Source organism: Entelurus aequoreus, linkage group LG07 (assembly GCF_033978785.1).
Source record: "Entelurus aequoreus isolate RoL-2023_Sb linkage group LG07, RoL_Eaeq_v1.1, whole genome shotgun sequence".
NCBI lineage: Eukaryota > Metazoa > Chordata > Actinopteri > Syngnathiformes > Syngnathidae > Entelurus > Entelurus aequoreus.
The window spans coordinates 63750730-63771254 of record NC_084737.1 but is presented as its reverse complement, the minus strand read 5'-3'; the positions used below and the strand labels follow the sequence as shown (position 1 = coordinate 63771254).

At 43.3% G+C, this 20525-nt stretch overlaps 1 protein-coding gene across 6 annotated transcripts in view; it reads left to right on the top strand.

The window, feature by feature from the left end:
- LOC133654135 (tumor necrosis factor receptor superfamily member 14-like) overlaps positions 1 to 20525 on the top strand; it is an 82855-nt gene that overhangs the window by 17427 nt on the left and 44903 nt on the right. For all 6 annotated transcript variants that reach the window (XM_062054189.1, XM_062054186.1, XM_062054192.1 and 3 more), the window contains 2 exons: positions 3833 to 3929; positions 14982 to 15107. In XM_062054189.1, coding sequence (XP_061910173.1) covers positions 3833 to 3929; positions 14982 to 15107 — 223 coding nt within the window. The remainder of the gene's footprint in view (positions 1 to 3832; positions 3930 to 14981; positions 15108 to 20525) is intronic.

Genomic DNA, 20525 nt, shown 5'->3' with positions numbered 1-20525 from the left:
AAGGAAATAGAAAATAACCGAATAAAGATGAAAAACACCTAAGAATAGTTTAACATTATCAGTAAAAATCCTGATTAAAAAGGTGTGTCTTTAAACTTTTTAAATTTTCAAAGGTCTCTGCCGGCTCTTCCACAAATGGGGGCCACAATGACCAAATTCCGCCTCACCGTGGGTCTTTGTTCTGGTATTTGGTAAAGATAAAAGTTTGGTGCTCGAGGTCCTCAGGATCCGTCATGGTTGATACAATAAAAGCAGGCAAAAGGCCATTAAGACTATGAAGCGGACCCATTACAGTGAGTTTGAAACTAGAGAGGGCTATTTAACAAAATACATCTAGGGGGCACATTTCCAGGAAGCTAAGGACCCAGGGGGCCAGACTTCACTATTCTTCCTTTTTTTGCGAACCAGCATCCTCTGTCGTTTGTATTTGGTCTATTTTTTTGTCATAGTTCTTGCTTTGTCATGCAAAATACAGGTGTCCACTGCAATGGATTCCGTCTTTTAGGTGCCTAGAATGTCAAAGGATATGCCATTGTGTTTCCACTGGTCCAAGTTCCTCAAAACAAGAGCGCTCTCGTGTTTTTAGGAATTTGTTGCAGAAATGTTAGATATCTCTTAAGTTTTAAACTCAACCTATGGCCCGTCTGGTGTCAGGACGCCAGTCGGAAACCCTGCTCTAGGAGGTACGGGTATATGGAGGACCTTGTTGTCATGATCCGGCAGCCAAAGTGAGAGGCAATTGAAGAGGGCCTGAACAAGGACATGGATAGCTTGGCTGCATTTCTTCGCAGGAGGCGGTTGCAGCTCAGCATTGGGAAGACTGTCGGCAGCACTTTACCTCAACAATGGGGAATGAAAGGGGGAGCTGGATATATATATGGAAAACAAACATTTGGAGATGCAGCAGGCCCCCAAGTACCTCAGTGTAAAGCTGGACATAACGCTGTCCTTCAAACAACACATGGAGGATGTGAGAGCCAAAGCTACTGATTTAGTCCCACTCATCCGCTGCATCGCTGGTACCTTAAAGTAAAAGTACCAATGATTGTCACACACACACTAGGTGTGGCGAAATTATTCTCTGCATTTGACCCATCACCCTTGATCACACCCTGGGAGGTGAGGGGAGCTGTGAGCATCAGCGGTGGCCACGCCCGGGAATCATTTTTGGTGATTTAACCCTCAAATTCCAACCCTTGATGCTGAGTGTCAAACAGGGAAGTAATGGGTCCCATTTTTATTGTCTTTGGTATGACTCGGCCGGGGTTTGAACTCACAACCTACCAATCTCAGGGCGGACAATCTAACCACTAGGCCACTGAGTATGGGTACCTCCGCCACGGTATTTTGTATGTAGTTTCTGTTTAGGCTTGTACTTTTAGGGCATACTTGCCAACCCTCCCGTTTTTAGGGGGAGACTCTCGGTATTCAGCGCCTCTCCCGATAACCTCCCGGCAGAAATTTTTTCCCGACAAACTCCCGGTATTCAGCCGGACCTGAGTGGGGACAGCCTGTTCTCACGTCTGCTTTCCCACAATATAAACAGCTTGCCTGCCCAATGACGTCATAACATCTACGGCTTTTAGAGAGTAGAGTGCACAACTGCCCCCAACCACGCCCCCCACCCCCACCCCCACCCCCCACCTCCCGGTATCGGAGGTCTCAAGGTTGGCAAGTATGTTTTAGGGGCACCTTTTTACCATAATGTTAAATCTACTTTTACTATCAAAACTCCATGGACTCAGGAAAGGACTAATAGACCTGAAGGTCCCAAAGTAGCCCACAGGGACTGTCTTCCCCTAAGCCTGAGGGGAATATGGTCCTTTCTGTAGTACTTAAAGACCTTAAGGGCCTAAAGGTCTCAAAGTTCTACATAAAGGACCATCTTCACCTAAAGGTCCCTAAGTAGCCCAAATAGGAGTATCTTCCCCTAAAGGTCACTAAGTAGCCCAAAAAGAACCATCTTCCCCTAAAGGTCACCAAGTAGCCCAAAAAGGACCATCTTCCCCTAAAGGTCCTTAAGTAGCCCAAAAAGGACCATCTTCCCCTAAAGGTCCTTAAGTAGCCCAAAAAGGACCATCTTCCCCTAAAGGTCACTAAGTAGCCCAAAAAGGACCATCTTCCCCTAAAGGTCACCAAGTAGCCCAAAAAGGTCCATCTTCCCCTAAAGGTCACTAATAGCCCCAAAAGGACCATCTTCCCCTAATGGTCTCACAGTACCACCAAAAGGACCATCCTCCCATAAATGTCTTATAGTACCGCCAAAAGGACCATCTTCCCCTAAAGGTCTCATAGACCCGCCAAAAGGACCATCTTCCCCTAAAGGTCTCATACTACCACCAAAAGGACCATCTTCCCCTAAAGGGCTCATAGTACCACCAAAAGGACCATCTTCCCCTAAAGGTCTCATAGTACCACCAAAAGGACAATATTCCCCTATATGTGCCAAAGTATCCCAAAAAGGGCCATCTTCCCTTATTGGTGCCAACGTATCCCAAAAAGGACCATCTTCCCCTATAGGTGCCAAAGTAGCCCGAAAAGGACCATCTTCCCCATTATCATCATCATTAATGTGCAGCCATAGCAGAGAGACCTTGCACAACCCTCCGCCAGCAGTCGGGGTCACCCATGGCAGAGCCCAGCTCTGAAACAAAGATCCCAGTGTCCCGTGCGATTACTTCGGGGTAGGTGAGGCGACCCCTGGTAGATTGTTTCCAAAGGAGGAGATGTGATACCAGCTCCGTCTTGGCACGGAAGCAATGACCAGCAAACTGTGCGCAACGTTGACTCAAATGGGTGCTTGCTCGAGGTAGGTTTCCGTATATTTGGTCCAAGGTGGGATGGGACTACCATGACGAGCCTTGAACCCTTCAAAGCAGGTTGGTATAGCAACTGTCAAGGCGTTTGTGAAGGTGCACATTGAGGGTCCAGGTCTCGGAGCCGTACATCAGGATGGGTTCGTTGGTAGACTTGAAGAGGTCTAGCTTAAGTGAATTGGGCAGGTTGGAGTGCCATATGCTGTCCATTGTATTACATGCTTTCCAGGCTTGGGCTTTCCTGGTACAGAAGTCATTACCGGAATCCAGGAACCGAGGTACTTAAAATCGTCAACTTGCTTAATTGGGGCTCCAGACTTGGAGGACAGTTGTACAGCAGTTTCGGTTGAGACAAATTCTGTCTTCAAGCAGTTGCAGTGGAGACCAATGCAGTTAGCAGCATCTTCCCCTAAAGGTCTCAAAGAAGCCCAAAAAGGACCATCTTCCCATATAAGTCCCAAAGTAGCCCAAAAAGGACCATCTTCCCCTTTAGATGCCAAAGTAGCCCAAAAAGGACCATCTTCCCCTATATGTTCCAAAATAGCCCAAAAAGGACCATCTTCCCCTAAAGGTCCCAAAGTAGCCCAAAAAGGACCATCTTCCCCTATAGGTCCCAAAGTATCCCAAAAAGGACCATCTTCCCCTAAAGGTCTCTAAGTATCCCAAAAAGGACAATCTTCCCCCTAAGGTCTCCCCTAGAGGGGGGGTGGGTTTACCCACATATGCGGTCCTCTCCAAGGTTTCTCATAGTCATTCACATTGACGTCCCACTGGGGTGAGTTTTCCTTGCCCGTATGTGGGCTCTGTACCGAGGATGTCGTTGTGGCTTGTACAGCCCTTTGAGACACTTGTGATTTATGGCTATATAAATAAACATTGATTGATTGATTGATTGAAGGTCCAAAAGGACCCCAAATTGGACTTACGGAAGTCTGTAACCAAGCAGTAGAGATAAATATTTTTACTTTCCCTTTAGGATGGCAGCGACAATAACAATCATGTTGTCTTCTCTGCAGATATTCACGATTTGTTTCTTGACTGGACATGCACTGGAGTGCCATCCAACAACTGAGTATCCCAAAAACGGACAATGCTGTCCAAAGTGTCTGCCTGGTAAGACCGACTGAAAGATAGAAGAACATTGCTCGAAAGGGCACCTGATTTCCCAATGCGATGTGGGGGCTGGGTAGCCATTGTTGCTGGACAAAGTTTTGGTTTACATGGCTGTACTCAACCAGCAGTATTGTGAGAAGGGGAAACAAACTGAAATAGAAAGGATCGTAGGAAAGAAAATAACCAAGGGGCCCTACTGAAACAAACTGGACTTTGTTCCAAAGGCTCGCCACCTAAAGATAAGTAAAACTGGTGGAATTGGTCCATAGGAGCACGTCCAATAGACAAGATTCGAGCAAGCTGCCGAACGTGTCCTGTATCTCGGTCGTCAATGGAGTCAGTGTTTATACAGCCCAAACATTTCGGAATGCCAAGTCAGTAAAGACCAGAGGTGTGGACTCGAGTCACATGACTTGGACTCGAGTCAGACTCGAGTCATGAATTTGATGACTTTGGACTCGACTTGACAAAATGTAAAGAGACTTGCAACTCGACTTAGACTTTAACATCAATGACTTGTGACTTCATTTGGACTTGAGCCTTTTGACTTGACATGACTTGCTACTTTCCCCAAAACCCAAAGATTAAAAAGTTATTTGGGAGCGCGCCGCTCCGTATTTTCCCTTTTCTTCGTCTGTGTCTATCAGCGTGTTGTTCCTGTCAGCTGGTGTGCTCTCAGTACAACAGCCAATCAAATTAGATCTACGCTGTTTTCATCACACAGCTCTCATCCAATCAAATTGCAGGACAACCAATGAAGAAGAATTGTCAAACAATGCGGCAGTGAGAAACAATTATGCCAAAGTTAATTTCGTTCGGGTATTAAAACTACGACTCGGTCAACAAAAAACGAATAGCCCTATGCAAATCATGCGGTTCGAATATTATAGACAGAGACGTAACAACTTCCGACTTCGTTCGACATTTGAAGATGCACAAAGAAGGGTACGTTTTGAATGTAAGCTAACATTTATTGGCTAAGTAACGTGACTTTTATTTGCTGTGTAGTTAAATCAGTGAGGCTGTAAACTCACTGCTAACGTTATAACCATAGACATCTTATAAGGGTACGCAGCATGGAGCGCTACTGCCTACAGGCGCAGACGAGACGCGGGGCCGCCATCTTGGAGTGGTGATCCGCTCCACTAGTGCAATTCATTTGGCAGGAGCAATGAACTGTCAGCGCATTTAATTCATCTTACCTCACTGAATACCACTGATTTTCACGCGCTTTTTTGTCATACGTGTAGCTATGATAAAGGACACATGTTTTGGCGTGTTTTATTATTCATAGTTTGCTTAACAGTAATATAATATTCCTATACGCTATAAGTGACCAGACGTCCGAGATCAAAACTGGGAATATCATCCCCAGAGAAAGGGGAAAAAACGGTCAGTTTTTGTTTGAAGAAACAATATGTATCTCTGTTGCTGCAGCAGCAGAGAGTTTATTCTGTCTTGACACTTTGTATTGATATTTTGTATTACATTCTTCCCTTAAATGATCATGTTTACAGTGATTGTTATATATGTATTTTTTATGTATGTCGCTTTGGATAAAAGCGTCTGCCAAATACTTAAACATATATAAACACCTGAAAGTCTTTATATCAGCTAAAACCACCAATCTGTTTCACTGGATTCAGAATAAAACCAAATGCTGTCTTACCCAACAATGTTAGTATTTGAATATTGTTACTTGAAGACTTATTCCTGGTTACAATTATACTGTTAGGAAAGTATTGTCTTATATTTTGCCTAAAATGAGAATGCATCATAATCAGTGGCGGCTGGTGAATTTTGTTTTAGGTGGGGCTGAAAGTTTGTAAACCAAACCCCTTTAGGGGCGGCATCCTCCCCCAGAAGATTTCTTTGTGATTTTCACATACAAATATTGAAGATCTTTGCTCCTTCTCAACTCTGTGGTAATGTTATTTTCATAAAATACAACCAATAGTACATTAATGTTAAATCTTACTTGTGAAAAGTAATCCCCCGATTCCTATTTTCAACAGTCCGCTCATTTGAGCAGGAAAACGCTGAACACCAGCCCGGCATCTTTGTTTTCTACCTGTCAACTGTCAGTTTAGGCTACTCGCCGGCTCCTCATCACCACTTCAAGATGCAAATTGCTCGCGTCACAGCAACCAATGCTGCGTCTACTTATAAGATGTCTGTGGTTATAACGTCATTGCAAACACGGCAATCTGTTGCGTCCACTGCAGTTCGCTACCTTATTCATACTTTTTGTCAAGTGATTTTTTTTAAGCAGGGTTGCATGAGGTACCTAACACATAACGTTACGTTAGTCAATGTATCACACACAATAACGTAACGTTAGACGGCGGTCAGCAGCACCGCATATTTTAGCCACCTACAAAAAGACAAACATAGTCAAATAAAGGTCAGTTAAAATGTGTACTATATTAAGAATATGTGTACATATTGCATAGGGCCCTGACATCTAAAAAGTACAACTCTGTTCATTGTTATGTTCATGTATTTATGTTTTTCATGTGTACGCACACATCAACACACATACAGTATGAGATGAGATCAATGAGATAAGGTAAGAACAGAATAGAAACTGCTGTGGAACTAGTTACAATGCAATATGCCATGGACATACAATGTTAACACTTTTGTACAAATAAGTACAGTTGCACTTGTTTTTGCAAATGTGTTTATTCTGTAAAGGAATGAGTTAAATGTTTAAAATTGTTTACACTATTAAAATGACTGGTTAAAGGCCTACTGAAACCCACTACTACCGACCACGCAGTCTGATAGTTTATATATCAATGATGAAATCTTAACATTGCAACACATGCCAATACGGCCGGGTTAACTTATAAAGTGACATTTAAAACTTCCCGGGAAATATCCGGCTGAAACGTCGCGGTATGATGACGTATGCGCGTGACGAAGTCAGAGTAACGGAAGTTATGGTACCCGTAGAATCCTATACAAAAAGCTGTTTTCATTTCATAATTCCACAGTATTCTGGACATCTTTTGCAATTTGTTTAATGAACAATGAAGGCTGCAAAGAAGACAGTTGTAGGTGGGATCGGTGTATTAGCAGCGGACTACAGCAACACAACCAGGAGGACTTTGTTGGAGCGCTAGCCGCGCTAGCCGCGCTAGCCGCGCTAGCCGCGCTAGCCGCGCTAGCCGCGCTAGCCGCGCTAGCCGCGCTAGCCGCCGACCTCACCTTGACTTCCTACGTCTCCGGGCCGCCAAACGCATCGGGTGAAGTCCTTCGTCCTTCTGCCGATCGCTGGAACGCAGGTGAGCACGGGTGTTGATGAGTAGATGAGGGCTGGCTGGCGTAGGTGGAGAGCTAATGTTTTTAGCATAGCTCTGTGAGGTCCCGTTGCTAAGTTAGCTTCAATGGTGTCGTTAGCACAGCATTGTTAACCTTCGCCAGCCTGGAAAGCATTAACCGTGTATTTACATGTCCACGGTTTAATAGTATTGTTGATTTTCTATCTATCCTTCCAGTCAGGGGTTTATTTTTTTGTTTCTATATGCAGTTAAAGCACGATGCTATCACGTTAGCTCGTAGCTAAAGCATTTCGCCGATGTATTGTCGTGGAGATAAAAGGCACTGAATGTCCATTTCGCGTTCTCGGCTCTCATTTTCAAGAGGATATAGTATCCGAGGTGGTTTAAAATACAAATCCGTGATCCACAATAAAAAAAGGAGAGTGTGGAATCCAATGAGCCAGCTTGTACCTAAGTTACGGTCAGAGCGAAAAAAGATACGTCCATCACTGTCTCTCAAGTCCTTCACTGTAACGTTCCTCATCTACGAATCTTTCATCCTCGCTCAAATTAATGGGGTAATCATCACTTTCTCGGTCCAAATCTCTCTCGCTCCATTGTAAACAATGGGGAATTGTGAGGAATACTAGCTCCTGTGACATCACGCTACTTCCGGTACAGGCAAGGCTTTTTTTTTATCAGCGAGTAAAAGTTGCGAACTTTATCGTCGATTTTCTCTACTAAATCCTTTCAGCAAAAATATTGCAATATCGCGAAATGATCAAGTATGACACATAGAATGGATCTGCTATTCCCGTTTAAATAAAAAACAATAATTTCAGTAGGCCTTTAATAGTGCTATTATGTCAGTACTATTTTTTTTCCTGCTATTTCAAATGCACTTGTTTTAATTAATAAATACAACGTTTTAAAAGCATACACAATCTGTGTAAAAATATTAGTCTGTGGTTAAAAGGACTTGAAAGGACTCGAAACTCAAAATGCATGACTTGTGACTTGACTTGAGACTTTCCAGTCTTGACTTTGGACTTGACTCGGGACTTGCCTGTCTTGACTCGGGACTTGACTCGAGACTTGAGGGCAAAGACTTGAGACTTACTTGTGACTTGCAAAGCAATGACTTGGTCCCACCTCTGGTAAAGACTCATGGTTAAACCAACTTTGGTTGTGTGCAAGACTTTGGAATTTGACATCAGAAAAAGACGCCCATGGTCCTTCCAGAGGTAGGTCAGCAGGACTATGGTGTGTAGTGAAGCATGTTTAGCTATTCCTCGTCCGGCAGGGATGATACTTGTAAGAAACGTAGTTTGTTGCCATGAAGGCAAGGATTACCATATTTTTCAGACTATAAGGCGCACTGAAAATCCTTTCATTTTCTCAAAACTCGACAGCTGCGCCTAATGTACGGAAACATTTTGGTTGTGCTTAATGACCTCGAAGCTATTTTATTTGGTACATGGTGAAATGATAAGTGTGACCAGTCACACATAAGAGATACGTGCAGACTGCAATATGACGGCAGTCACACATAAGAGATACGTGTAGACTGCAATATGATGGCAGTCACACATAAGAGATACGTGTAGACTGCAATATGCACCTACTCAGTGGCCTAGTGGTTAGAGTGTCCGCCCTGAGATCGGTAGGTTGTGCGTTCCCAAAGACTATAAAAATGGGACCCATTACCTCCCTGCTTGGCATCAAGGATTGTAATTGGGGGTTTAATCACCAAAAATGATTCCCGAGCGCGGCCACCCGCTGCTTCCCACAGCTCCCCTCACCTCCCAGGGGGTGAACAAGGGGATGGGTCAAATGCAGAGGACACATTTCACCACACCTAGTGTGTGTGTGACAATCATTGGTACTTTAAAGGCCTACTGAAACCCACTACTACCGACCACGCAGTCTGATAGTTTATATATCAATGATGAAATCTTAACATTGCAACACATGCCAATACGGCCGGGTTAACTTATAAAGTGCAATTTTAAATTTCCCGCTAAACTTCCGGTTGAAAACGTCTATGTATGATGACGTATGCGCGTGACGTCAGTAGTTAAACGGAAGTATTCGGACACCATTGAATCCAATACAAAAAAGCTGTTTTTATCTCAAAATTCCACAGTATTCTGGACATCTGTGTTGGTGAATCTTTTGCAATTTGTTTAATGAACAATGAAGACTGCAAAGAAGAAAGTTGTAGGTGGGATCGGTGTATTAGCGGCTGGGTGTAGCAACACAACTAGGAGGACTTTGACTTGGATAGCAGACGCTAGCCGCCGACCACACGGATGATCGGGTGAAGTCCTTCGTCCTTCCGTCGATCGCTGGAACGCAGGTGAGCACGGCTGTTGATGAGCAGATGAGAGCTGGCTGGTGTAGGTGGAGCGCTAATGTTTTTATCATAGCTCTGTGAGGTCCCGTTGCTAAGTTAGCTTCAATGGCGTTGTTAGCAACAGCATTGTTAATCTTCGCCAAGCTGGAAAGCATTAACCGTGTATTTACAGGTCCATGGTTTAATAGTATTGTTGATTTTCTGTCTATCCTTCCAGTCAGGGGTTTATTTATTTTGTTTCTATCTGCATTTAAGCACGATGCTATCACGTTAGCTCCGTAGCTAAAGTGCTTCGCCGATGTATTGTCGTGGAGATAAAAGTCACTGTGAATGTCCATTTTGCGTTCTCGACTCTCATTTTCAAGAGGATATAGTATCCGAGGTGGTTTAAAATACAAATCCGTGATCCACAATAGAAAAAGGAGAAAGTGTGGAATCCAATGAACGCTTGTACCTAAGTTAAGGTCAGAGCAAAAAAAGATACGTCCTGCACTGCACTCTAGTCCTTCACTCTCACGTTCCTCATCCACGAATCTTTCATCCTGGCTCAAATTAATGGGGTAATCGTCGCTTTCTCTGTCCGAATCGCTCTCGCTGCATTGTAAACAATGGGGAAATGTGAGGAGCCCTTCAGCCTGTGATGTCACGCTACTTCCGGTACAGGCAAGGCTTTTTTTTATCAGCGATCAAAAGTTGCGAACTTTATCGTCGATGTTCTCTACTAAATCCTTTCAGCAAAAATAAGGCAATATTGCGAAATGATCAAGTATGACACATAGAATGGATCTGCTATCCCCGTTTAAATAAAACAATTTCAGTAGGCCTTTAACTTGAACTTTTATATGACTCATGTAAACAACACCAAAATGTTATATTTTCCATTGAAAATATAGAACAGGGGTGTCAAACTCAAATACAGAGTGGGCCAAAATTTAAAACTGAACAAAGCCGCGGGCCAAGGTTCAACAAATTAACCTTTTAATAGGGACCCAAACAAGTTTTGCATTGAATATTGAACAAGCAAGGCTTGTATAACTTTATAGTGACATGCAAAATCGAGCCTCAAATAATAATAATAATAATAAAAAAATATCAATGGCATATCAAATACAATTTAAATAAAAATTGAATGCCTCTTTTCTATTTGCAGCCTTCTGAGGTAAACAACACAAGCAATGCCAAACTATTAATCGATTTAAACTATTATACAAACATGGGGTCTGATTCAATTATAGAGATGAGGGATGTGCTCAATGTTTCCTTACCATTATTGCTATGTTGTCTATTACCATTGTTGGCATTTTGTCTATTACCAATGTTGGTATATTCATTATTCCTACATTGTTGATACAAATTATTGTTACATTGTAATAATTATTGTTACCTGTGGTAATGCCACTATGATACAACATCTGTATTATAATCCTTGAACAAAGTAACAGTGAAACTCACGTGAATAATCATTGAATGGAGAACTGGGGGTGGGATTAAATAAATTATCTTCTTCCCACTCCCTTTCAGGCAAAACTGGACAATCATGCATTACATACTATACATTACCTTTTGCACTATATTGATTTATATTATGTGTTGTCAACTTTGTACTTTTTTATGTCGTAGCCTGAAATAAATAAATAATGAATGAATGAAAAATATCAACATTAACTATTTCCACAGGCTAATAAATTTGAAAATAAAATAACAATGAATAAACCAACCATTTAGGACTTTAAACTGCTTAGTTTGCAACACACTGATGTAATCTGATGTGCCCTATGCCACATTCCTGGCATCTTTTATTGGATGCTAGTTCATTAATGTCAGGGCTCAGGCTTTGAGCTGAGGCAACCTTCATTATCGAACGAAGGTGTTCATCAGTCATTATATCTCATAGTCCACCCGGACCACAGTCTTGGGGGAGTGCTTTAAAGGCACTGCCTTTAACGTCCTCTACGAGCTGTCGTCACGTCTGCTTTTCATCCGTTCCAACAACGTGCCGGCCCAGTCACACGATATGTCCGGCTTCTGTACGCACCACACGTGAATGCAACGCATACTTGATCAACGGCGATACAGGTTACACTGAGGGTGGACATATAAACAAGTTTAACACTGTTAGAAATATACGCCACACTGTCAATCCACACCAAACAAGAATGACAAACACATTTCGGGAGAACATCCGCACCGTAACACAACATAAACACAACAGAACAAATACCCAGAACACCTTGCAGCCTTAACTCTTCCGGGCTAGAATATACACACCAGCTACCACCAAACCCCGCCGCCCAACCCCGCCCACCTCAACCGACGCACGGAGGGGGGGGGGGGTGTTGATGTGTGTGTGTGGGGCGGGGTTTGGTGGTAGCGGGGGTGTATATTCTAGCCCGGAAGAGTTAGGGCTGCATGGGATTCTGGGTATTTGTTCTGTTGTGTTTATGTTGTGTTACGGTGCGGATGTTCTCTCGAAATGTGTTTGTCAGTCTTGTTTGGTGTGGGATCACAGTGTGGCGTCTATTTCTAACAATGTTAAAGTTGTTTATACAGTCACCCTCAGTGTAACCTGTATCGCTGTTGATCAAGTATGCACTGCATTCACTTGTGTGTGCGTGCAGAAGCCGCACATATTATGTGAATGGGCCAGCACTCGTTGGACTGGATGAAAAGCGGATGTGACAATTTTCGGGAGGGGCATTGAAATTTGTGTGTCTCCCGGGAATATGAATATGAGAATTAGCGGCACCGCCACTGTATATGATTGGCGGGCCAGTGAAATTACACGGTGGGCCAATTTTGGCCCGCGGGCTAGAGTTTGACACCCATGATATAGAACATTACACACGGCGCTCAAAAATCTATCAAAATGTTTTAGTACGACTTTGGTAAGCTATGAAGCCGCACCGCTTAATGGATTGTACTGTGCTTCAACATACGAGTATTATTATGGTGTGTGTATAAGGTAAGGCATATTATCTGGTGTTGTTTCGCAATGTTATGCAAAAGAAACTTTTCTTACCTTCTGGTACCTGTTGATCTGCATAAGTCCTGAAAATGTGCACGCTTCCACCTTTGTAGTCCGTGCCGACACCGTAGTCGATAAGCTTCTTTTTCTCTATCTTCTTGTTATGGGACATTCAACCTCCGCTGTTGCCATTTCTAATATAAATTAGTGTAAAGTTCTTACTTATATCGGTCAGTAAACTAGTCATGAAAGCGCTAAAACATACAGGTGTAGTGAGTTTACATTATTCACCCAAGGGAACTTTAGTTATTAGAGCGTTCCAGTTGGACGGTTTTTCACGGGACACATTTCCGGCATTGTTATTGCACTAGTGAGCCATGGATGAGAAGATACTGCTCCGTTATTGATTGAAGTAAAGTCTGAATGTCATTAAAACAGTTGGCTCCATCTTTTGACACTTCTTCCACCCCAGTCCTTGCACGCTACACCGCTACAACAAAGATGACGGGGAGAAGACGCTGTCGAAGGTGAGCCACGTAAAGAAGACCGCCCACAAAACAACGCATCCTGAAGCGACTGTCAGAAAGCAGCTTGAAAAATATCTGTAAAACATAATCTATGCAACATTTTGACCAAAGAACCACCATTATATGTTATGTAGACCACAAGGAAGTGTTTTCAATTTAGAAGAAACATTTTTTTTTACCCCTTTAATGCGCCCTATAATCCGGTGCGCCTTTTGTATGAAAATAGACCTGATAGACGCGCTCATCGGCAGTGCGCCTTACAATTCGGTGCGCCCTATGGTCCGGAACATACAGTAGTGAATCCAGTGGTTCTCGCTGTCATGTCCGCTATTTTTCGGAAGCAATATAGTACAGTTTTTAATTCATTAGTACTTCGGTACTTTATTAGTACCGGTATACCATACAACCCTAGTTTACACTGGTCCAAGTTACCTGTACAACAGGAGGGCTCTTGTGATTTTAGGATTTTTCTGCAAAAATGTTTGTCTCACAAGTTTTGAACTGAACTCTAAGGGCCCATATGATGTAATTCCCATGCCAGGTTTGGCCCAGTGTCGCCAGTTGAATAGACCTGGTCTAAATCCAGGCTTAATCCTAATTGTCCTCCTTATCTCGTGTCTCAGCCCTTTGATCTTTTTTTTTTTTTCAGTCACGTAGGGCAAATGGTGTCCCAATTTTTCCATTAGATTTAAGGAATGGCTAAATGCCAAGGGATGTAAAGTGCTTGAAACAATATGGTTCTGACCACAGTTGCAACCAAGCATGTGAGAAGAACGCTGAACAGAGGTGTGGCGGTTTTGTTTTTCTTCGTCTTCGTGCTAGGCTAATGAACCATTGCAGAACCATTGGTCGGTGGAGCTTGCCGAGAGACCTGTGCAGTGAATCTGTATTTTTGTGACTTTACCCCTGAGTTTTCACTTGGACTTTTTTATTCGGACAATTTGACTATGTTGGAGCAGCAGCCACAACACATATGTTGAGGATGATTACTTTGACAATGGTGCAACTCATTGACAAACATTGGAAGACACCTCAGCAGTTGGAGGTAAATGGGAAAGTAAACAAGAGGCTATAAGACCAAGAACTGCAATATGTGCAACACCTTCCCTACCTAAAGAAGAGCCAGTGGTTCCATGGTGTCCACCAAACATGTAAAGAGCAACACAGATGGAGCTGATAAATTTATGGATGCAATTAAACTGACAGAACTTGCACGTCGTACATCAGAAACATAAGATCAATGCCAGTACACGCTATGCCGCTCAATCTGATTTTCCAGACATCATTAATGATTCTGACTACTCCAGAGAGAGAGAAATTGCCGCACTTCACCGGGGGGTCTCCTGTTTGAGATTCTCACTACTCTACACGCACCTATCATCGACACAGCAGATTGCTGATTGACTACAGCTACGCTAAACGTTTGCCAGAACATTGTGATCGCCAAAACCCATGACACTTCCATCACCTTTATTTCAGGCCATGACCACACCTCCAGCTACGAGAGACATTCCAGAATTTACAGCCCAGGCAGATAGTAGCCACCTCATCGCCATGGTATCAGGTCTTCTCCCAACCATGACCATGACTGTCCCGGGGACTCCGGTAGACACAGGTCACCCTCTACCGACTCCGTAAGAGACAGACAAAAACATTATGACAGAGAGAATAAGAGAAACGCAGAGGACCAGGACTTGAGGTGGTCCACATTGACAGGTTGTCAACATAGGAAGGGACGACTTTGGTGGGTTCCATGTTAGTTATTTTATTACAAATCATAGTTAATTGAGTTATTTAAGGCCCCTGGCTACTATTTGAGGAAATACTAGTTTTTATTGACCAAATGTTTTGACCAAATGTTCCATTTCCTGTTAGTGAAAATGATGTCATTATAGTGGACCTCTGTGCAACGAATACTTTTGTTTTCCTTTCCAACAGGAAGCCACGTTCGGGATGATTGCACCAATATCAGTGGCACAACATGCAGGCCCTGCGTGAAAGGAACCTTCACAAGCGTAGCAACTGGGCTCACCACATGTTTGCCATGTACAATGTGCCATGGAGGTAAACTTCATATGTTTTCCCAATAGGCAGTTCCCCAACCTAAACCCTAGTCTGTTTTTTGAAGTATCTATGAGGTAATTATTTAACCCAATTAGGTTCTATTGGGGTTGAGGAAGGTCCCAAAAGAACCTAAATGTCCCTAATGATAAATGGGGTCTGAAATGCGCCCAAAAGGTTTCTGGCCTCTTTAGGTACACTTTGCATCTTTTTGGAGCACCACAAGTTTTAGGGGTAAGTCAGTTCTGGGGTACTTTTGAATCTTGGGACTATTTGGGGTCCCCTGGGACATTTAGGGGTAAGATGGTCCTTTTTGGAGTACTTTGGGACCTTCAGGTGAGTAACTTCTTTCCTGAGTCCATGGACTTTTTCCAGCTGTGTGGAGTGACTGCTCGCTGACTGCTCACTGTTGCTGTTATAAATGATAAATGGGTTATACTTGTATAGCGCTTTTCTACCTTCAAGGTACTCAAAGCGCTTTGACAGTATTTCCGAAAAAGCTAAGTATCATTCTTTCTGTGTGCTTCTAATTGTTTTACAGCTTTCTTTACTACTTCCCAAACATACTTAGTAGTTTTATTTAACTTGCAAAACACCCGATCTCTGTCTCACCGCCCCTCTCTCAGCTAGCTAGCTGCTAAGCTAACTGACTAATGATCTATTGTTAAAGATGGATGCTGATGCGTCATCTATGTTGCTGCTTCTTGATCTTAGCGCCGCTTTCGATACCGTCGATCATAATATTTTATTAGAGCGTATCAAAACATGTATTGGTATGTCAGACTTAGCCTTGTATTGGTTCAACTCCTATCTTACTGACAGGATGCAGTGAGTCTCCCATAACAATGTGACCTCGGAGTATGTTAAGGTAACGTGCGTAGTTCCACAGGGTTCGATTCTTGGCCTTGCACTCTTCAGCATTTACATGCTGCCGCTGGGTGACATCATACGCAAATACGGTGTTAGCTTTCACTGTTATGCTGATGACACTCAACTCTACATGCCCCTAAAGCTGACCAACACGCCGGATTGTAGTCAGCTGGAGGCGTGTCTTAATGAAATTAAACAATGGATGTCTGCTAACTTTTTGCAACTCAACGCTAAGAAAACATAAATGCTGATTATCGGTCCTGCTAAACACCAACATCTATTTAATAATACCACCTTAACGTTTGACAACCAAACAATTACACAAGGCGACTCGGTAAAGAATCTGGGTATTATCTTCGACCGAATTCTCTCGTTTGAGTCACACATTAAGAGTGTTACTAAAACGGCCTTCTTTCATCTCCGTAATATCCCTAAAATTTGTTCCATTTTGTCCACTAGCGACGCTGAGATCATTATTGATGCGTTCGTTACGTCTCGTCTCGATTACTGTAACGTATTATTTTCGGGCCTCCCTATGTCTAGCATTAAAAGATTACAGTTGGTACAAAACGCGGCTGCTAGACTTTTGACAAGAACAAGAAAGTTTGATCATATTACGCCTATACTGGCTCACCTGCAGTGGCTTCCTGTGCACTTAAAAAATGTGACTTTAAGGTTTTACTACTTACATATAAAATACTACACGTCTAGCTCCATCCTATCTTGATGATTGTATTGTACCATATGTCCCGGCAAGAAATCATGAAATTCTCATTGTATCCCATTGGGTTGCATTTTTTCTTGCCCTGATGTGGGATCTGAGCCGAGGATGTCGTTGTGGCTTGTGCATCCCTATGAGACACTCGGGATTTAGGGCTATATAAGTAGACTTTGATTGATTGATTGATAAAGTAGAGAAGCCCAATCCCTTTGGGACCACTTCTGGTAGAAGAGTTCCCCTGAAAATTATAGTCCCATTTTAAAAGTGCCCTAACCCATCATGGGGTAACACTGAATAAATTACACTTTGATAAAATGTAAGTAGTCAGTGGACAGCTTGTATAACTGTACATTTCTTGTCTTCTGAAAATAACAAAACACAGCTAGTAATTCTGAAACAGCTGGCAATAAATGTGACCTCAAAGTGAAAATGTCCTAATTGGGCCCAAAGTGTCAGTATTTTTGTGGCCAGCATTGTTTGTCCACACTGCCTTTTTTATATTAGGCATGGAGTTAATTGGAGATTTTCATGTTGCCTCTGGAATACTACCCTTCTCCTTTTAGTTACGCTCCTCCACCTTCCGTCTGAGGAATCCACACAGATGCTCGATAGGGTGTAGGTTTTGAAACATCCTTGGCGAGGCCAATGTCGTTATCCTCAGTTTCTTTTAACAAGGCCGTAGTCATCTTGGAGATGTGTTGGGGGTTTTCTTATTTCCTTCGATTAACTAACGCTCCCCAATGCCAGGAGCACTCATGCGGCCGCATATCATGAGACTTCCATTGTCATGCTTGACCGTTGGCAAGACACCCTTGTCACCGTACTGCGGCCGACACATGCTTGACACTTCCTGAACCAAATTTATCTTAGTCTTATGAGACCATATAACATAGTTCCAGTACTCCATGTCCTTAGTCCGTCTTCAGCTATATGATAGTGACTTTCTTGTGTATCATCTTTACAAGAAGCTTACCTCTGAGGAAAAAGATATGCAGACCATGTTTTGTGCATTGCGCATCATATATACACAAGAGCCACCTTATCTGGCAACAGAAAGTTCAAGAAGAAGAATACCCCTAGAGTCTGCGAGAGCAGGGGCGCAAGAAGACTCAAAAGCTGATCTCCCGGTAACGACCCTTGGAATGGACACGACAATGAATGAAGGTAGTAGTAACACTCTTGAGAAACCAGCAGTTGGACATGTTTTTCAGACGTGCGTGTGTGGATGGGCTAAAGTAACATCCACCCATGGTCTTAAAGTTCACCAAGGACAGAAGAAATGCCTGAAAACCCCTAACCCAGGGCCCTGCATTGACCGGCTTCTGTTAAGAATAAGGTTAAATCAGTCGGATGAAACTCAGCGGCAGGAAGAAACCCACAGTCCGCAGAGCATCAGCACCCCGCAGGATGAGGGGGAAGCTTCAGGCAGAACCACCAGTCCAAGACCATACCCAGTGCACCGCAAAAAGGAAAACATGCAAGGACGTAAGCTGTTGGTGAAATGGCCAAAGTCTAACAGCAAGGAGTGGGAAACGGAGGGTGTGGCATGGAGGGGGGTGTACCTGGGATGCTAGGTACACTGTTGAGCCCTCTGGAGACGTCGTGGGCTTCAATCAATGAAACGTCGATGAAGCAGGGTGCCCACCCGAAGACCCCAATGACATACTTACCCTCCCTTTCACCACTCCACACCGACTGCTGCCGTCAAGATTGTTCATACTTACCAAAGGGATTGAAACATCTAGTTCTATTTGCTTTACAAAAGTAGTTTCTCTGCATTAGCCCTTATGATAATATGGCTTATACTTGGTATTATGCAGGTCATGGCATGTAAACTGAGGCCCCGTTTACACTAAGCCAGATAAGGTTATCCAGGGTAAATCCCACCTAACCTTATCCGTGTTCACACACAACAATGCCATCGTTTAAGACCCCTCCGTCCTCCGGCGCAACGCGACCTAATACGCATGCGTGGAAAATGCACACGTCGTAGTCAACTCCAGTGTTCATAAGTTCTTAAATTTAACTTATCTGAACAATATCCAGTGTTGTGGTATTTCAATTAACTGGAATCCAGTGTGCTGTGAGCCCCTATTGTAGTGAATCACACCTGAGCCATCATAAATTAATCAAATTTTTATAAGACACGTAAACAATGTGGTAAAGAACATTTTACATCAATCAAACTAGGGATCTAGATATCTGATGAAGACACTCCTCACTCTTTTGCCTTCACCTTCATTGTCCATTAGTTTTTGGTGACTTTATATACTCTGGACCTAGACGTTGAATGCGTGACGTATAGCAGACTAATGCAGTCTGCTTTGCCAGTCCAAATGCATTCGCTGATTTCCGTAGTTTTCCCTCGATGAACAGGTAATACAAATCACACGCTACCTTTTTTATCACATCCACGGGAGCTTGCATTCTCGTTGACCCTCTTTCGACAAATGGACAAAGTTTTTCGCAAAGTAGAATCACAGCTGACCTCGACATTCGAAAGTTCTCTTGCCGTCTGAGAAGTGTTGTATCTGAAATAGCTGCAATCGCTTTCTCTTAAGGTTTTTGTGTGATTTCCACAAGCGTCTGTACTGACGGAAGGAGAAACACGGGCATGTCTGGATGACTCGCCTTCATATTTCCAGTGGTTAGCTTCGAGCTACGAAACCGCTTTATTATGAAGCTGGCTGTGGCGCGTTCTTTCTGGCGTCACTTCCTCTCCGAACTCAGTTTGTAAACGATCAATGAGTCCATACAAAGCTAAGAGCCGGAGATTCAAGAAATACACAGCGTACTTACCCGTGTAAAAAATTGTCAGAGGAGGGGGACCTTAAACGATAGTTTAGTGTGGCTGAAACGAGGCTTAGGTTAAATAATTATTCGTTTAAGGGGTTATCTGGCTTAGTGTAGACATAGCCTGAGTATTGTTGGTGGTTTTTGGATGTTTTTTTGCGTATTTACCCCCAGCCTCCCGAGATGTCCTGCGGACCTGAGGCTTGGTCTTGAACTTCTCCCACATCCTAAAGACGCTTGCACAAATCATTCTCTTCACAGCCGCGGTATCAAATCATGATCACTATTACACCACCATCATGTTTAAACTTAATCTGATTGCATCTGGATTGATTATTTTCCCATAATTTGTTACGCAATAGCCTTGTTCAAAAATGGAATACATTTGTTTTCCTCCTCAAAGTTCAGCACACAATAATAATAATGGATTTGATTTTATATCGTGCTTTTCTATTATTAGAAACTCAAAGCGCTCACAGAGAAGTGGGAACCCATCATTCATTCACACCTGGTGGTGGTAAGCTACATTTGTAGCCACAGCTGCCCTGGGGGAGACTGACGGAAGCGAGGCTGCCAGTTTGCGCCTACGGCCCCTCCGACCGCCATCTATCATTCATTTACCAGTGTGAGCGGCACCGGGGGCAAGGGTGAAGTGTCCTGCCCAAGAACAAGAACAACACCCCATAACGACAGCATGTGTATTTTCAGTATAAATGATAAATGGGTTATACTTGTATAGCGCATTTCTACCTTCAAGGTACTCAAAGCGCTTTGACAGTATTTCCACATTCACCCATTCACACACACATTCACACACTGATGGCGGGAGCTGCCATGCAAGGCGCTAACCAGCAGCCATCAGGAGCAAGGGTGAAGTGTCTTGCCCAAGGACACAACGAACGTGACTAGGATGGTAGAAGGTGTGGATTGAACCCCAGTAACCAGCAACCCTCCGATTGCTGGCACGGCCACTCTACCAACTTCACCACGCCGCCCCTATGACTGATCTAATAATTTGGTCAGATTGCAAAAGCGTA